The sequence below is a fragment of the Misgurnus anguillicaudatus genome, chromosome 9 (genome assembly GCF_027580225.2).
Source record: "Misgurnus anguillicaudatus chromosome 9, ASM2758022v2, whole genome shotgun sequence".
In the NCBI taxonomy this organism is placed as follows: Eukaryota; Metazoa; Chordata; class Actinopteri; order Cypriniformes; family Cobitidae; genus Misgurnus; species Misgurnus anguillicaudatus.
The window spans coordinates 33,851,744-33,867,568 of record NC_073345.2 but is presented as its reverse complement, the minus strand read 5'-3'; the positions used below and the strand labels follow the sequence as shown (position 1 = coordinate 33,867,568).

The 15,825-nt window shown below is 39.5% G+C and overlaps 1 protein-coding gene across 1 annotated transcript; it reads left to right on the top strand.

The window, feature by feature from the left end:
* The first annotated feature begins 861 nt into the window (after positions 1-861).
* On the top strand, positions 862-15,443 carry smad7 (SMAD family member 7). The gene is made up of 4 exons (XM_055180306.2): positions 862-2,006; positions 2,761-2,814; positions 5,697-5,768; positions 14,571-15,443. The coding sequence occupies exons 1-4, from the start codon at positions 1,535-1,537 to the stop codon at positions 15,107-15,109; spliced, it is 1,137 nt and encodes a 378-aa protein (XP_055036281.2). The 5' UTR covers positions 862-1,534; the 3' UTR covers positions 15,110-15,443.
* The last annotated feature ends 382 nt before the right edge of the window (positions 15,444-15,825 follow it).

Sequence of the window (15,825 nt, the reverse complement as noted above, 5' to 3'; positions counted from 1 at the left end):
CCTTTTCTATTCTGCTCCTCACAGTTTTGCACTCTTTTATTTGTATACAGCTGTGGAAGTGAATGGGGCGCAAGAACGATTTGGATACAAGCATTCCTCAAAATATCTTCCCTTGTGTTCATCGGAACAAAGAAATGTATACTGTAAATAAGTAAACGATGACAGAGGTTTCATTTTTGGGTGAACTATCTCTTTAAACCAGTGACGCCAGTTGTATTTGAGAGGTGTTATATTTCTCACCAGTAGGCGGCAGTAGTATTCACTCATTCACAAACACAACCAAAAGAGTGATTATATTCCTACATGTTTATATTGTTATAAAGAATTAGATTTCATAATGTCATTGTGTAAAGATATTTAATGCATCGTTTTGTTTGCTTACAATGTACTTATCGTGTCTCTTTTAATGTTAACAGACTATTTTGTGTCCTGTATTTAAATTTCACAACCTAATGTTCAAATTCACCCACATGTGTGTCCCGTCCAAAAGCGTCCTGGAGTCTCACAATTGTGATAAATATTTGTTGTGTGTATTGTGTGTGTGCTTCATAATGTGAATTTACCTGTTTGCTTGGCGCCTGTGTATGTGTGTGTGTCTGTGTGTGTTCCTCTGTCCTTTGCTCTTGTTAGACTTTACTTACTAACACAACAAATTTCAGCTCATTCCCGCTTCTCTAACCGCTGTTACTTTGTAAACGGACAAATGTATCCAGTCTAATGTTTCATGTTACTTTGTTTCATATTTGCGCAACACAATCACTTTTTTCCTGCTTGTTCTTTTTTTTAAGCGACAGGGTGTCTAGACAACCACATGACCCGCGGCGCGCCAATGAGAGACAGAGAGAGAGAGAGAGAGAGACAGACACACAGGGAGAGAGAGAGAGAGGCAGGCGCCTGATCTTATTCGTGTCGTTCAGTCTTTTAGTTCTGATCGACTCGCTTGCTGTTTCTCAGGCTCGGTAACTGTGTGTGCATTTATCATTTGGGAAGAATCTGCGTCCTAAAGGTTTTTTCTGGATATTCCGAGCGTCGTAATATTTTAAAGCACACATTCATCAGGAAACACAAGCGCTTAAGATACTTTGCAGTTTCTCAGACGTGGATTTATACGCTGGTGCCAATTGGATCAGAGCTGCGGATTTGGTTTCAAACGCGTCTGCTTGGAGAAAAAGGAACACGATGAGATCCAGAGGAACCGGGTCGACATAAAATCAGATCGTGCGGATTAATATCGGACCACTGTATGGATGTTTAATTATTTTAGGTTATACCCTGACATCAGTGCGAACGCGTTATCTGCAGGGTGCGGGAAGATTTTAGGTTTTGCTGGATCGCACAAGGTTTTTACTTTCCTTCGGTGTCGGTTCGGCTGGTGAAATAATAAAGACTGGCGCATGAAACAGATCGCCTGCGCGTCTCGTGCTCGCCGCTTCTCCGCCGCGTACTCTCCGGCTGCGGACTCGGACCCCGGGATCTTCATGATTTGCGGACAAAATGGCCGTTTTTTAGCCGGGGAACCCTCTTGCCGTCCCGCATGTTCAGGACCAAACGATCGGGGCTCGTCCGGCGACTCTGGAGGAGCCGCGCGCCCGTGGAGGGCGACGGCGACGCGGACACCGGGACGCGCGGCAGTGGCACCGCGGGCTGCTGCCTCGGTAAACCGGGCGTCGGTGGTAAGCCGAACCCCGGCACCGAGGCCGAACTGAAAGCCCTGACATACTCCATCCTGAAGAAGATCAAAGAGAAACAGCTGGAGTTGCTTTTACAGGCGGTGGAGTCCAAGGGGGGAGCGCGGAGCTCCTGCTTCCTCCTGCCCGCTAAAGTAGACGCCAGACTGGGTCAACAGTCGTACCCGCTCCCGCTGCTGCTCTATAAAGTGTTCCGGTGGCCGGACCTCCGGCATTCCACGGAATTAAAAAGACTCTCGTGCTGTGAATCTTATGGGAAAATCAACCCGGAGCTCGTGTGCTGCAACCCGCATCATATGAGCAGACTGTGCGAGCTCGGTAAGCCTATATATTATTTATATATAAATATGTGGTAGCTCAATTAATGCATTGCGTTAGCAACGGACAGGTCATGGGTTTGATTCTCATGAAACACACACATAATGATAAAATCTTGTAGTCGCTTTCGATAAAATCGTCTGGCAAATGCATAAATGTAAATATAGATTATATAGATAATCGCCAGGCCATGTACTTAAGAAAGCATACTTAAGGGTAAATGTAGTCTATAGTTAAATTACTTAAAATGATAAGAATAAATTGTTATCACTTAAATATTTAATGCAATTCACATTCCACAGTATAGCCTGTGATGTATGCTTCAATTACACACATGCATACATTTTTAATGGTTTTGGCATAACATTGCAAACGAGTTTGGGTTTTTATGAATTTTGTTATAAACATGATATGTTTGCATAGGTTATTGTTACTATAGTTTCCAATAACTTAAAAAGTCAGACTTAAATGTGTTTGTAGTTTCAGGGTCCACAATTTGCGTTTATTTGTATACAGTACAATGTTTTAAATCTGTTGTGTGGTTCATGGGCTGGATGGCCTCTGAAGTTTGTGTGTGTGTGTGTGTGTGTGTGTGTGTCTGGCGCCAGTCGGCTGTGTGTTTATCAGAGCTGTCCTGCCTCTAACCCTCAGCACTACACAAACACTTCTTCTGCTGGAGAATACCAGGCCTTATCATCAACATACATCTCAACTCACTATACTGCTCTCTCTTTCTCTCTCTCTCTTTTTCCAGAATCCCCCCCACCCCCCTACTCAAGATATCCCACCGACTTTCTTAAACCACCTGGTAAGTTGAAGTTTCATAATAAAAAAAATCTTAAGGCTCATATCTCAGTAGTTTTGTGGAAGTGATGATGTAACACTGGACTGATGATGTCATAAAGCACATTCCTGTGACTACTTTCCCATGAAACACTAAAGTGAATTTTCCATTCTTGTTTCTGTTTTACTTGCAAATACTATAGGAAAAGCACTCATAGTATAGTGACAGTAAAGCAGCAGCAGCTCTCCGTATGTGATGTGTTATGATTTAGTTTGGACAGAATGAAGCTGCGGTCATAGGGTGGCACCATGCCAGTCGCCACTTTTGGATGGGGGGTTTGTCTGCCTGGATGTTTTGCCGCAGGGCCGAGCACAGAGAGAAAAAGAAAGAGAGAGAGAGAGAGAGAGAGAGTAGATGACTAGTTTGTATAAAAGCGGAAACCCGGGAACAGCTCAGAGTTGATTTATCTGTCGAATTAATCTGAGGTTTTGGGAGTGTCTGTTTGCGTCTTTCCTCCGAGTGAACTCTCTTAGTCTCTACCCATAATGCAGTGTGTTTGGTAAGTATGCCCTGCGTGTATTCGCTTCAGATAAGCAACACGGAGAGCGTGTTGTGTTTGGCAAAGTCCAGAGAGAAGTTTCCTGCCGATTGGTCTCGTAAAGATCCTTCTTTATTTCAGTCCTCACACTATTTGACCCAAGCGGTATCGCTTACGCTGGAGAATTTCAGCCCAGGCTTGAGCCTGAACGGATATCTGTGTTAAAATTCTTTCTTTGCGTTGATTTGTTCGTCTGGTGATGTTTATAATGGGAATTACTAAAAGATGTGCGTGTGTGGGAATGACTAACTCTGGCTCTTTGACTCAGTTTTTCATTTTTTGAGTTTGGTAGTGAGAAAGTATGAGTGAGAGAGAGAGAGAGAGAAACTGTGGTGGAGGACAGGAAAGTCAATTCGGGGAGGACATTTCCTGAGGGGACACACACACATACACACTTCCATTAGCTGTGTTCGGCTCTTGGACGAGAGACAATAGAAGTCAGCCAGACTGAAAGAGAGAGTTACACCGAGAGGAAGTTATTTGTCACTCATGGTTGTGATACTATGCTTTGTGTGTGTGTGTGTGTAGATTCATTAGCGCATGTGATAATGTCAAGATGATGAAGACTGTCTGTCAGTCACGCTGTCACACACATGCGTCTGTCGCCGTGGTAACTGTCCGACGTTCACACTTTGGTGACGGTGAGGTGCGAAGAGACGTCATTGTTGTAAAGCATTTGCATTTCAATTGGTTTCAGCTCATAATCAAAGCAGCACCAATGAGAAAAAACAAGATTAAGTAGGTTTGTCGAATGTTTATGCTAATAGAGGCTTTTTAATGACAAAGATCATTTGATTGAGAAATAGCAGTCGTAAAATCACAGAGAGAGACAAATCTGTGTCAGATGCTTGCGTGGTGCCTACCTAGACAGCATTTTTAAGGTATTATCCAGGCACAAAGACTTTCAAAATATACTTAACTAAACCTAAAACTTTGTGTTTACTGCAGAATGTCAGATAGTAATACCGTGGTATTCGGACTGTATTCGTATGCAATCAAATTAACATGGTATTCCAAGGTTGTTCAGATTATAACAAAGCTATACCATGGTTTTTAATATGTTACGATTAAGAAATTTGGCGGACGGTTAATTGTTTAATAAATTGTGACGATTATGACGATTTGACATTTAATTCTCATCCTTTTTTTGCTTGTTTTTCACACAAACATATATTTAAAAAACTGAAAATTCTTTATAAGAAAGTGTCTGAAAAATAAAATGCAATCAAAATAAACTGACTATACCAGAACAGGCCTTAAATAGTAGCCAATCCTACTAAGGTCATATTAGTACAGTTAGTACACATGTATTGAATGGCTTTGCAATGTATCACGTAAGGAGCGCCATCTGATATGGTCTCATTTATACAGCCGCTGCAGCTCCCTCTTGTGTTTTTTAGAGAGATGTGCAATCATTGGGGTGATCTGAAATCATTGCGATGAGATCAATCAATCGCTATGAGACGATTATTTAATCATTGTGACTGCCCTATTTGTCCATGATCTGATTAACAAGTGACCACAAATTTAGTCACCTTTGTTAAACTGATGACAAATTTAGTCAAAGACAGCAATGCGTGCTAACGCTAACATGGTGACCAGATTTTTCAAATAAAAACATGCCCTAGTTCAATAGTTAAAACATAATTTGTTATTTTCTATACTCTGGTACTCCGCAGGTTGGCTTTTTCAGAGTATTGGTTTAGGACGTGCTGTAAAACGGGAACATTTCCAGAAAACAGGTCACCTTAAAATTAAAACCTTCAAATTTTAGGCTTATTGTCAGCAACACAGAAATAGCAAGTTAGCGCCCACATGGTTTGTTCAGCGTCTGATTGGTCAATTGAATGGTTAACAGATCTAAAGCCAAAATTACCATGGTAACAACACAGTACTAGCGTGCGTGAGCTGCTGGGATTTTGTTTATCAGCATCTGATATGATGTGCAACACTGCAAAACTGACTCAAGATCAGAACATATTGGAAAATAATATCTGACACAAGTACGCCAGTTAAATCATTTCAAGGCTAGAAGAGATTTCCTGACTACCTCGTTGTTTTTAACTTGCTGTAATAGATCCTTAAAACTAAACGTCTTGCTCTCACAAACCGCTTTCTTGGCAAAGAGTTTAACCTCAGAAATGGTTTATTTATTTTGCATGACAGAAAAGCACAAGTAACAGGAAACTGAATGTTCGCTGGGGTTTAAACTTTTACCCAAATCGTACTTTTATTTGACATGATGTTCAAAGGGGTAATCGCATCATGTGATCCTGTGATTGACAGCTGTCGTTCTCTTCCTCCACAGATTCTCCAGGTTCGGTCCCTGCTTCCACTGAAACCGGGGGAACGACTTATTCAGCCCCTATGGGGTTTTCAGGTAAGAACCCGAAATCATCTTCATCGGTTCCTTCATCTGTCGTCATGTATAGATCCGTTCCTTCATCCGTTCCTCTAAATACGCACAAACAGAGACAAATGTGTTTACTAGAGAGCGAGCGAGTGCATTTTAGTTCCAGGCTGGCTTCCTGCGTACAGATGTTTCTCATTACGAGGGCTTTAAAGAGTTTTTTATGATGGTGTTTAATTCAGCGCTGGGCGTATGTGTGTGCGTGAGGGGTCTTTAGATGGCTTTTCAGATAAGAGAGGTTAACTGATGGTAGCTTTACATAAACACATGTTAAAGTACAGATACCAATGTGTGCTTTAGGTTATGTGTGTGTTGAGATCCCCTTTCCCGGCCTCCCCGGCATTTGTTTTAAGTTTTCGTGTGTGTGTGTTGGATGAAAGCACAAGCGCTCCCGTACTGACACACAACAACACAAACAACAAACACCTCCTCTATTATCATCTTATGTTTCAATCGATTGCTGTGAATCGTATTCATTATTATTTGAAGGACTGTATGTGAAGTGTAAAGATGGTGAATTATAAAACGTTAGATGTTAAAATAAGTTCGCTAAACTAGGAGAACTTGTAGGTTTTGAGGTGTGCGTGTGGTTTTCCTGCTGGATTGAGTGAATGAAGCTCAGAGAGGAAAACGGGTCGAGGGAGGAGTTTGGGGGGTTGGTTGTCGGTTTTTTTGGCAGGGGAAGAAAAGTCCAAACACACACACAGGGAAACATGTTCCCGCTGATAGCTTCTCTCTGGACTTATCCTTCTCTGTTTTGGCTTTTTAATGAAGAGAGAGAGAGAGAGAGCGAGAGATTGCACAATTTTTTTTTACTGCCACAGTCTTAACATTATACATAGTTTATATTTTTGCTTGTTTTTTGTGCGTTGTTGTTTGAGGAGAAAGAAATTAATTTAAAATTAGTTTAAGTTAATATTTTACACTGAAAAAAAAACACCGGTTCCATATGATTGAATTAAATTATTTGTTTTTTTAAAACTTGTTGGATCTATGTAATTCAATTATGTTCACCAGTTCAACATGATTGAATCAAGTAAAAAAATGAAATTAATGTTAATTTAATTTAAGAAAACTTAATTTAATTATGTGCAACCGTTGTCCGCAATTCTTTTTTCAGCATTTATTTTAATATTTTTTAGTTTAATTTTTATTAACTTTACTATGAGCTTTTGTTATTTATTAGTTTTTTTTCTTAATTTTTTTCACAATAATATTTCTATTTAAGTTAAAGTTATTTTGACTTAAATTATTTGAACTTTTTATTTAATTATTTGAGTCTTAGTTTTAGTTTGTAATTTTGTTTCAGTTAATTATTTAGTCCTCATCTTAACTTATTACAGTTTTTTGCTAGCGCTAAACTATTTTTTTTTCCAACTAATATTTATACTGTAAAAAGTGAAAGTTGGATTAGTTAAAAAATAACTTAAATTGGTAACACCTAACCTTAAATTTTCTCACTTTAAATTGTAAAAACCAAAAAATTTTAGGTGTTAACAATCAAACTAATTTGTTTAAGGACATCCAACTTTCACTTTTTACAGTGTAGACCTATATTTTATTACATGCTTTAATAGTTTTAGTTAACTTTGGTAAACAATAATAACCCTGACACTAGGGATGCATAACGATTAATCGCGATTAATCTATAGCAGAATAAAAGTTTTTTTTACATCATATATGTGTGTGAACTGTGAATAAAAATTATATAAATATGCACACACGCATGTATAATTTTAATAAAAATATATATTTATAAATAAAGTATTTATATTTATATATAATATAAATTATGCATAAATATACAAATGTATATACACACGTAATTTTTTTTAAATATATGCATGCATGTGTGTGTGTATTTATCTATACAAAGTTATTATACAGAGTTCACGCACATAGGTGATGTAAACAAAAAACTTTTATTCAGCTATAGATTAATCGCGATTAATCATTTTATTTTGGGCATGTTCATAAAATAAACCAACATTTGTTAACTCTTGATATAAAAGCTAAATCTGCTGTTTTACAGTCCCCAGTTATGGTTGTGTACATGATCTTGTTTTAATATTAGTTTTATAAGAAAATATTAGCATCGTTATTTATTGTTTGTTAGCTTGTGTTGCAGTTATTCAACAACATGGTTGCCTTAGTATACTGATTGATTCTGATCCTTTAATCTATTCCAGTAGAGAATATGGCCTATATTTTTTATGGTTATATATTTTGCATCTCTGGTTAAAATTGAATTAGGGAGGTATAATCTTTAGATGTGTGTTTGTGTGGTGATAGATTGTCTCTTTATGATAAGACTGATCTGCGTCACCCTCATGTTTTGATTGGCTGAATTTTTCGTCGGTGAGGACAGGACGGTTATTTGCCGCTGGAAACTTGTTGCATCAGGACCCGGCCGTTCTTAAAACATTTCCGCCAATCCACAATCAGTCCTTTATGAAAGTCCCATGAATGTTTGAGCCGAGAGACCCCGGCAGGTTGCGAATGTTTCTGGACCCCCTTACAGGCCCTATACAGAGTTACCGTGACAACCTCCCGTCTCATTCCCGGGTTGTTTGGGTTAGCCAAGGAGGAAAGGGCAGCACAGGAAATGACATCATGCCTCAGAGGAAAAAGCCTTGAGTTTTGGGCAGGGCCTCCCGGTCGCCTCCGCAAAGCGGAAAGAAAACATTTCAAGAAACTGACACAAAGAAGTTACTTGAAGCTGCGTCGAGCCACTTTGAAGTACGAATGTAATGAAATTTATTCACTAAGAGAAAGCGCCTGAAACGATTGTGCAAAGAGGAACAAGAATGATTAAAACTTAAAAGGAAATGGAAAGAGAAATCATTTATAATGACACGTTCTGCATGCCCTCAGGTCTCCAGCGTGTATGTTACAGACAAACAGCAGCGTCAGACGCCTCAAACCACAAACATTTCCTTAAACCACAATCTATTGACTTACCTAAACAGAGAAACAGACGATCTGTTTTCTCACATCATTCAGAGGAACGTCGCCGGGCCGACTGTCTGCTCGACGGGTGATGAATGAAGGATTGAATTCGGTATAATTTAATGCTATCTAAACACAGCACAAAGCTTTGACAATAAAAAGCTTTTTGCAATCGACTCGCCCGACTGGTTGTCTAAAATACACACATAGACGATGAGATTTGGTTCCCACGGTGATTGTTAACATCCTGGATTAAGAACAATTCCGGTAGTTATCGGTTCTTCTGACCGCCATGTACGGGTTGATATGAGAGCTGGATGTCATTCGTAGACATGATGCACCGTCACAGACAAATGCAAATTTAAGTGGTTAAGTTGGATGAGAGACAAGAATATGATGGCGTTTATTAGGGATGGGTCACACAGTGATTGTCTAGTTTATCAGGATCATCTAGACAATGAGTCCAATCAGGGTCAAGCATACAGGGACTAACTAGTAAATACTGAATGGTGGTGATAGTTGTCTGATCTTTGACCGTGATGTCATAAACAGCCATTTCCTTTGCCCTGACACACCTATGTACAGTATACAGTAAGCGAGAAACAATCCGTACGTCGTAAAATCGTAGCGATCTGCTAACGTCTGATCGGTGTATTAGCGCACAATGGAGGCCGATGTGAAGTATTTCCTTTGTGTTATGTAACGGCTCTCACACTAATTGGCAGTTTCCTTTATTGACTTCCAAACAAAGACGCTCAGCCAAACATTTGTCTCTTGGCCTCCGTGTGTCTGTCTGCGTGTCTTTCTCTCTGTTGAAAGCGTGCGCGCGCGCGTGTGTGTGTGTGTCTGTGAGATTACGCCCGGGGAAAAGATCATATTTATAGAGCCGTAACCGACACGCACATCAGAGGGATCTGCCGGCAGGTTTATTTGTTTAGCTGGAATTTTGCATGACTGCTCATTAATGTCTGGAGGTTGTGTAGACAGACGGCTGTCTCTACAAAAGCTTGATTTAATGTCGTGTCACAATGTGGTTTATAATGTAACACAATACTGCTACAGTATAACAGCATTAGTGTTAAAGTGAGTTTTGGACATATGACCGGGTGTCAATATAATAACACAATAAATGAGGTTTACAAGAGGAGCAGGCAGATGCTGAATGTTGACTAAGCATTGTGTCTGTGTGTTTGTTGTACATTTGCCATTGTTGTGCATGTGTGCGTTGTTCGGGTCACAGGTTTAGGCTACAATACAAAAGCTTTGAGCATGCATGCACGTATACAGACACGCACACACGTACACGCACTGTTGCAGAGGTTAAGAACGCCGTCACCTCCTGTGAACCTCAGCCAGACGGCAACCAATCGATAAAACCCACAGACTTTCCTTCTCTATGTGTGTGTGTGTGGAGACAGACAGAAATAATCATTAACTTTTCCAGACTGCTGTGTGCATCCGTGTGTGTGTGTTTCCATTAAATGGCCAGACGCTTTTTTTAGTTGATGTCCAAATGTGTTTAAAAATCTGAGGCTCCTTAAAAGGAAAAACTTTTCTGAAAACACTATCATGAAACTCACTATCATGTGTGTCTGGTATTAAAGCGCCCAGACTAAAGTCTTGTTTATACTCGACGCATGAGTGCATTGGTGTGCGTGGCAAAAATGACATCAATGACGTCGTTCCCGTTGGGTGCACGAGACGTCATATTGCGTGGAGGTGTGCATGCCAATTTCTGTAACCTCCGCAATCAAAATGACGAGGCGATTCTGTCTGAGCAGTCAAGCCTGCGACGCATCTCTTTGATCGATCCGTGCAAAAAATGCATATAATATTTATCTAAAAAGTAAGTTGTTAAGTGTTAAACTTTGCCATTTAACTCATTCCCTGCCAGCCTTTTTTTTTAAAAAGATTCCTGCCAGCAATTTTTTTGTGATTTTACAAAAGTTTCACAAAATCTTTCTTCTATAGATGGTTTCAGCAGTAACAACATAAACAAGCGGCTTTCGTGGTCATCACGTAACTTCCTGTAAACTATGCTAAGAATAAAAATAACAATAAAGTCCTTTTAAAGTATTTTATTTATATAACAAGTAAAATAAACAACACATTACATAGGAAACCAAAACATTTGTTATTTTCAACTAAGTATTTGTTCAAGAGTTCAGTTTAGCAACTAGTCAGACCATTAAACAAACAAAAAACGGAAGTAAAGTTCCGAACAGATGCATAACCGCGACAACGCACTTGCGTCTGATGAAACGTCTATAAATATATAAACATACAATATATCAAATAAAAGAACAGACCATCTGCTTTCAAACAAACAAACAGAATGAAAAAAAACTTTTTGTCCTATCTTCATTTGTTCTTTTTTATAACCTCTTAAAGGTGCAGTGTGTAATTTTAAGAAGGATCTCTTGACAGAAAAGCAAAATAATATACAAAACTATATTATCAGGGGTGTATAAAGACCTTTTTATAATGAACAGTTATGTGTTTATAACCTTAGAATGAGACCTTTTCATCTACATACACAGAAGGTCCCCTTACATGGAAGTCGCCATTTTGTGCCGCCATTTTTCTACAGAAGCCCTTAAAGGACAATTTTTTGTACTAAGTTGTCTCCGACGATGACATGTTTGTCTGGTGCCGGCTACTGTAGCTTTTCTATGTGTTTTAGAAGCGAGGGGTGAGCAGTGGACCAAGCCGGGTCTCACCACTAGATGCTGCTAAAATTCACACACTGCACCTTTAAATATGGATAGGTTTCTTTAAAAATACAAACATTTTGAGCAACAAGCTGAAATAATTGCAATTTTTTTTTTAGAGATCAGATTCAGAACAATGATCAAAACATACACGGAGTTTAAAATGTTGTTGAATTAGTTTTTCCTTCATTTTTTATAAATTGGGTATGACCGCCATCTAGTGGATAATAGCATAATTACAGATTACCGTAAAAACTTGTAATGGAAGCGTTATTGGCAGGGAAACGTTTTCTCTTAATTGACGAGATAACTCGTCAATGGCGGGGAAAGAGTTAAAACATGAATTATTTTACATATGATTCAGATATGTTTAATAAAATATGAATAATACATATTTAAGAGATTGCTGTTTTATTCATGTTGTCATATATATATACAGAGCTCTGATGCAACAAATACCAGGGTTGTTCCAGCGAACGACGACTTTCCTCTTTTTTGTGCTGGTTTTGGAGAGAGAGAGAGAGAGAGAGAGAGAGAGAGAGAGAGAGAGAGAGAGAGAGAGAGAGAGAGAGAGAGAGAGAGAGAGAGAGAGAGAGAGAGAGAGAGATACTTGTAACACTTGTATGTCTTGGCGATACATTGTAACTGTTGTCAATAAAGCACATTTGGTTTGGAGAGGGAGAGAGACATGAGGGAGTGCAAAGAGAGAGCGAGAGCGAGGGAGAGAGAGACGGATAGCATTTGAGCTAACAACGTTCAGGATGTCCATTGAATGCTGGAAGCTACACAAGATCTTATCCAGAACTGCCAGTGACCCACTGTGTGTGTGTGTGTGTGTGTGTGTGTGTGTGTGTGTGTGTGTGTGTGTGTGTGTGTGTGTGTGTCATGTTGCACCCTCTATTTTGGGACACTCTCTGCGTCTGGCTGTCACCATGTCAGTCGGGGTGACACCATGTTCACCCAACCGACCGACACACAGACGCCACACACACATATCGCTATAAATCTATAACCTATACACACACATCCAGTCATATGTGTTTACCTGTGTGTGTCTGTGTAATGGTTGTGTTTAATTGCACCTGTAGTGTGTCTGTCACACACACACACGGGCACACACACACACACACACACACACACACACACACACACACACACACACACACACACACACACACACACACACACACACACACACACACAGTCTGCTTACTGCTGGAGTTTTAGATATGATGTGCGTAAGTGTTAATGCTGTCACAACAGAGACCAGTAAACTATCACAACTAAAATAGCATCGGTCTGGCACATAGCAACCAAACACACAACTAAACATTTTATTGTCTGTATCTAAGTGAGTGACATTTTCTTGAGGACTGATTTCAGATCAGTGTTGTAACATAAATCCTCTTAAAGAGGAGTCGTGAGGTGATCTGGAGTCTGTCCTGGATACGTGTGCGAGATAAATACCATAGTGGTTTAAAACACGCTGACAAGTCCAGACAGATAGCCGTATTATAATGATCACATACAGATGAGAGGAAAGACTCGGCTGGATCTCTATAGCGTGCTTCAGTAATAGCATCATATGATAATAATCTGCTATTTTGATATATACACTGACATATGTGTCAAAAAACATAGTTGTTTGGAAATGGTACCATGGTAATACCACGTTTGTAAGGGTTATTATGAACGCTGGTGCGTAATTAACTACACGGTTAAATGACGGCCTGCTCGCCCTCTCTAAGATTAAAGACTTAAAGACAGAAAGGATTCTGGGAGTTTTTCCACATAACCTGGTTTGCAGTTTTGCAAAAATAGCTGCATGTGACTTTAATGTTGTAATGAATTGTATTCGTAATTAAGTTCAAGTAAAGTTCTCTGATTGGCTGGTTTGCGGTTGATTTATTGTTTGGTTGGCATAAGGAACAGACGAATGATTGGCAGCGCCGCTCATGTAAACATTGCCTGAAAGCCAATGTTTAGATTCCTGACATTCCCACATTGTCTCATGAACGATAATATGAAGGATGATGATCTGACTTTTCCCATTACTTTAGTCTTACTAATCTTCTTAACTTTGTTATTTGTACTTTAAAACTTATTTTTAATTGAAATGTCAAGCTAAAACCAGTTTCTACAGTAAATTGGTTTCACATGGCTTCTTACTGGTCTAAGCAAGTCTTCCATGGTCATTAGCTAGACTAGATGGGTAATCTTCCCAATGGTGGACCTGATTTAAACCTTGTAGACCACCTTGGACCAGAAACAAACCAGACATCAGGGGCCTTATTTATAAAATGTTGCGTAGAAAACTTAAAATTTGATCTTACGATCATTCCTCAAAAGCGCGCATGTGTGATTCATAAAACTAATGTACGCATAGAAAACGCGCGTACTTTCAGACGTGAAATCTATAAATCAAACTTGAAATTTTTAGCAGATTTCCGCCTTTAAACAATTATTAATGTCCCATATTAATGTCATTGATATATAAAAGAGCACCTGTCAATGTTTAAATCCTTTTTGAGCAGCAAAAATGGCTTATATGTCAAAAAACGTGCAGCAATCGGACAAGCAAAAGTGCGCACATCTGCTCAGACCCTGACGTGGCGCTTAACAGTTTTTATTAGGGCTGTCAAAAGATTAATCACAGTTAATCACGATTAATCGCATGCAAAATAAAAGTTTTTGTTTGCATAATATATTTGTGTGTGTGTTATGTGTATGCATATATAAATATACTAATACATGTATTCATTTAAGAAAAAAATATTTATATTTATACGTTTTTTGTTTATATTAAATATAAAGTATTTTAAAATCGAAATAAATATACATACATGTTAATGTTTCTTAAATGCATATATTTAATATTATGCAAAAACAAACTTTTATTTTGTATGCGATTAATCGCAATTAATCCTTTGACAGCTATGTAGACTTTGCCGAGTGTTTTTGCGTACGCACACTTTACGATCAAATCTGTGCATACGCACGCTTTATAAATGAGGTCCAAAAAAAGCTTGACCACTTTAAGATCATTTAAATGTGATTTTCTAACAAAAATGTATTAGATTTTAATCTCTAGTTTCTCTTTGTGTTTTGGCAGATTCTCTGGCTCTTCAGGAACGTGGAGAACAGCCTCACTGGTGTGTAGTGGCGTACTGGGAGGAAAAGACCCGCGTGGGGCGTCTCTATTCCGTCCAGGAGTCGTCTTTGGACATTTTTTATGACCTACCTCAAGGCACGGGCTTTTGCCTGGGCCAACTCGCCTCCGACAACAAGAGTCAACTGGTGCAAAAGGTTCGGGCCAAGATCGGCTACGGCATCCAGCTCAGTCGCGAAGCCGACGGCGTTTGGGTGTACAACCGGAGCTCTTATCCGATATTCATCAAGTCAGCCACACTGGACAACCCAGACTCGCGTACGCTTCTGGTGCATAAAGTCTTTCCCGGATTCTCCATAAAGGCCTTCGACTTCGAGAAGGCGGGAAGCCTGCAGAGACCCAACGACCACGAGTTCAGCCTGCAGCCGCAGACGGGTTTCACCGTGCAGATCAGTTTCGTAAAGGGCTGGGGGCAATGCTACACGAGACAGTTCATCAGTAGCTGCCCCTGCTGGCTGGAGGTCATATTTAATAATCGATAACGCCCCATTCCTTCATCGCCATTGAAACGGACTAGCCCTTACCTTTTGCGGACTATGTTGTTTTTTTCGCGCGACGCTGACGAGACCTCCGGAGGGAATGCGCAAGAAAACTCGGACTTAACTTTAATAAATGACTTTATTGAGAATTTAAGTGAAATTAAAGCTAAAATGTATTTTATGTTAAATATAAATATATTATTACGTGTAAATATGAAGTTTTATATGCATTGTTATTTATGTATTGTGCAATGTGTTGATGGGACAATAAGAAGATGCACTTTGCTTAATATAAATGCAAACAAAGAAATGCCAAAATAAAACAAAAAATACAGAATGCTGCTCTTGAATTCGTGTTTGTTTGCTAATTTGCCTTAAAATACTCCCTTTATAGGCATCTTACTACACTACAAGTACTTGGTTGTTTCAAACTAAATGATCGTAGACAATTCTAGGTAACTTTACCTATTCTTTTGAAATCGTAGGAATTGTCTTTAAACCAAATGACGTACACACGATGTGATTTAGTGAATGTGAGAGCAGACTCCCAGTGTGTAAATCACCGGCCCCGGGGGCGAATGTGTGCCAGGAACAGTTTGGCTCTTGGGGAGGGGCCGTCTACGTCCCCGTCTAGACTGCAGCCACACCTCCTCCTGTCTCTCCTGATATGGCCGTCTGGTTGGGGGATTAAAGCTGTAATCTGCTTTGACCTGACCGGC

What these genes read in the sequence shown, in the direction of transcription:
- smad7 (XM_055180306.2), top strand. Translation starts at nt 1,535, where the DNA reads ATGTTCAGGACCAAACGATCGGGGCTCGTCCGGCGACTCTGGAGGAGC. An exon ending in GAGCAGACTGTGCGAGCTCG is followed by an intron (nt 2,007 to 2,760) that starts GTAAGCCTATAT and finishes CTCTTTTTCCAG; the next exon opens with AATCCCCCCCACCCCCCTAC. An exon ending in AGCCCCTATGGGGTTTTCAG is followed by an intron (nt 5,769 to 14,570) that starts GTAAGAACCCGA and finishes GTGTTTTGGCAG; the next exon opens with ATTCTCTGGCTCTTCAGGAA.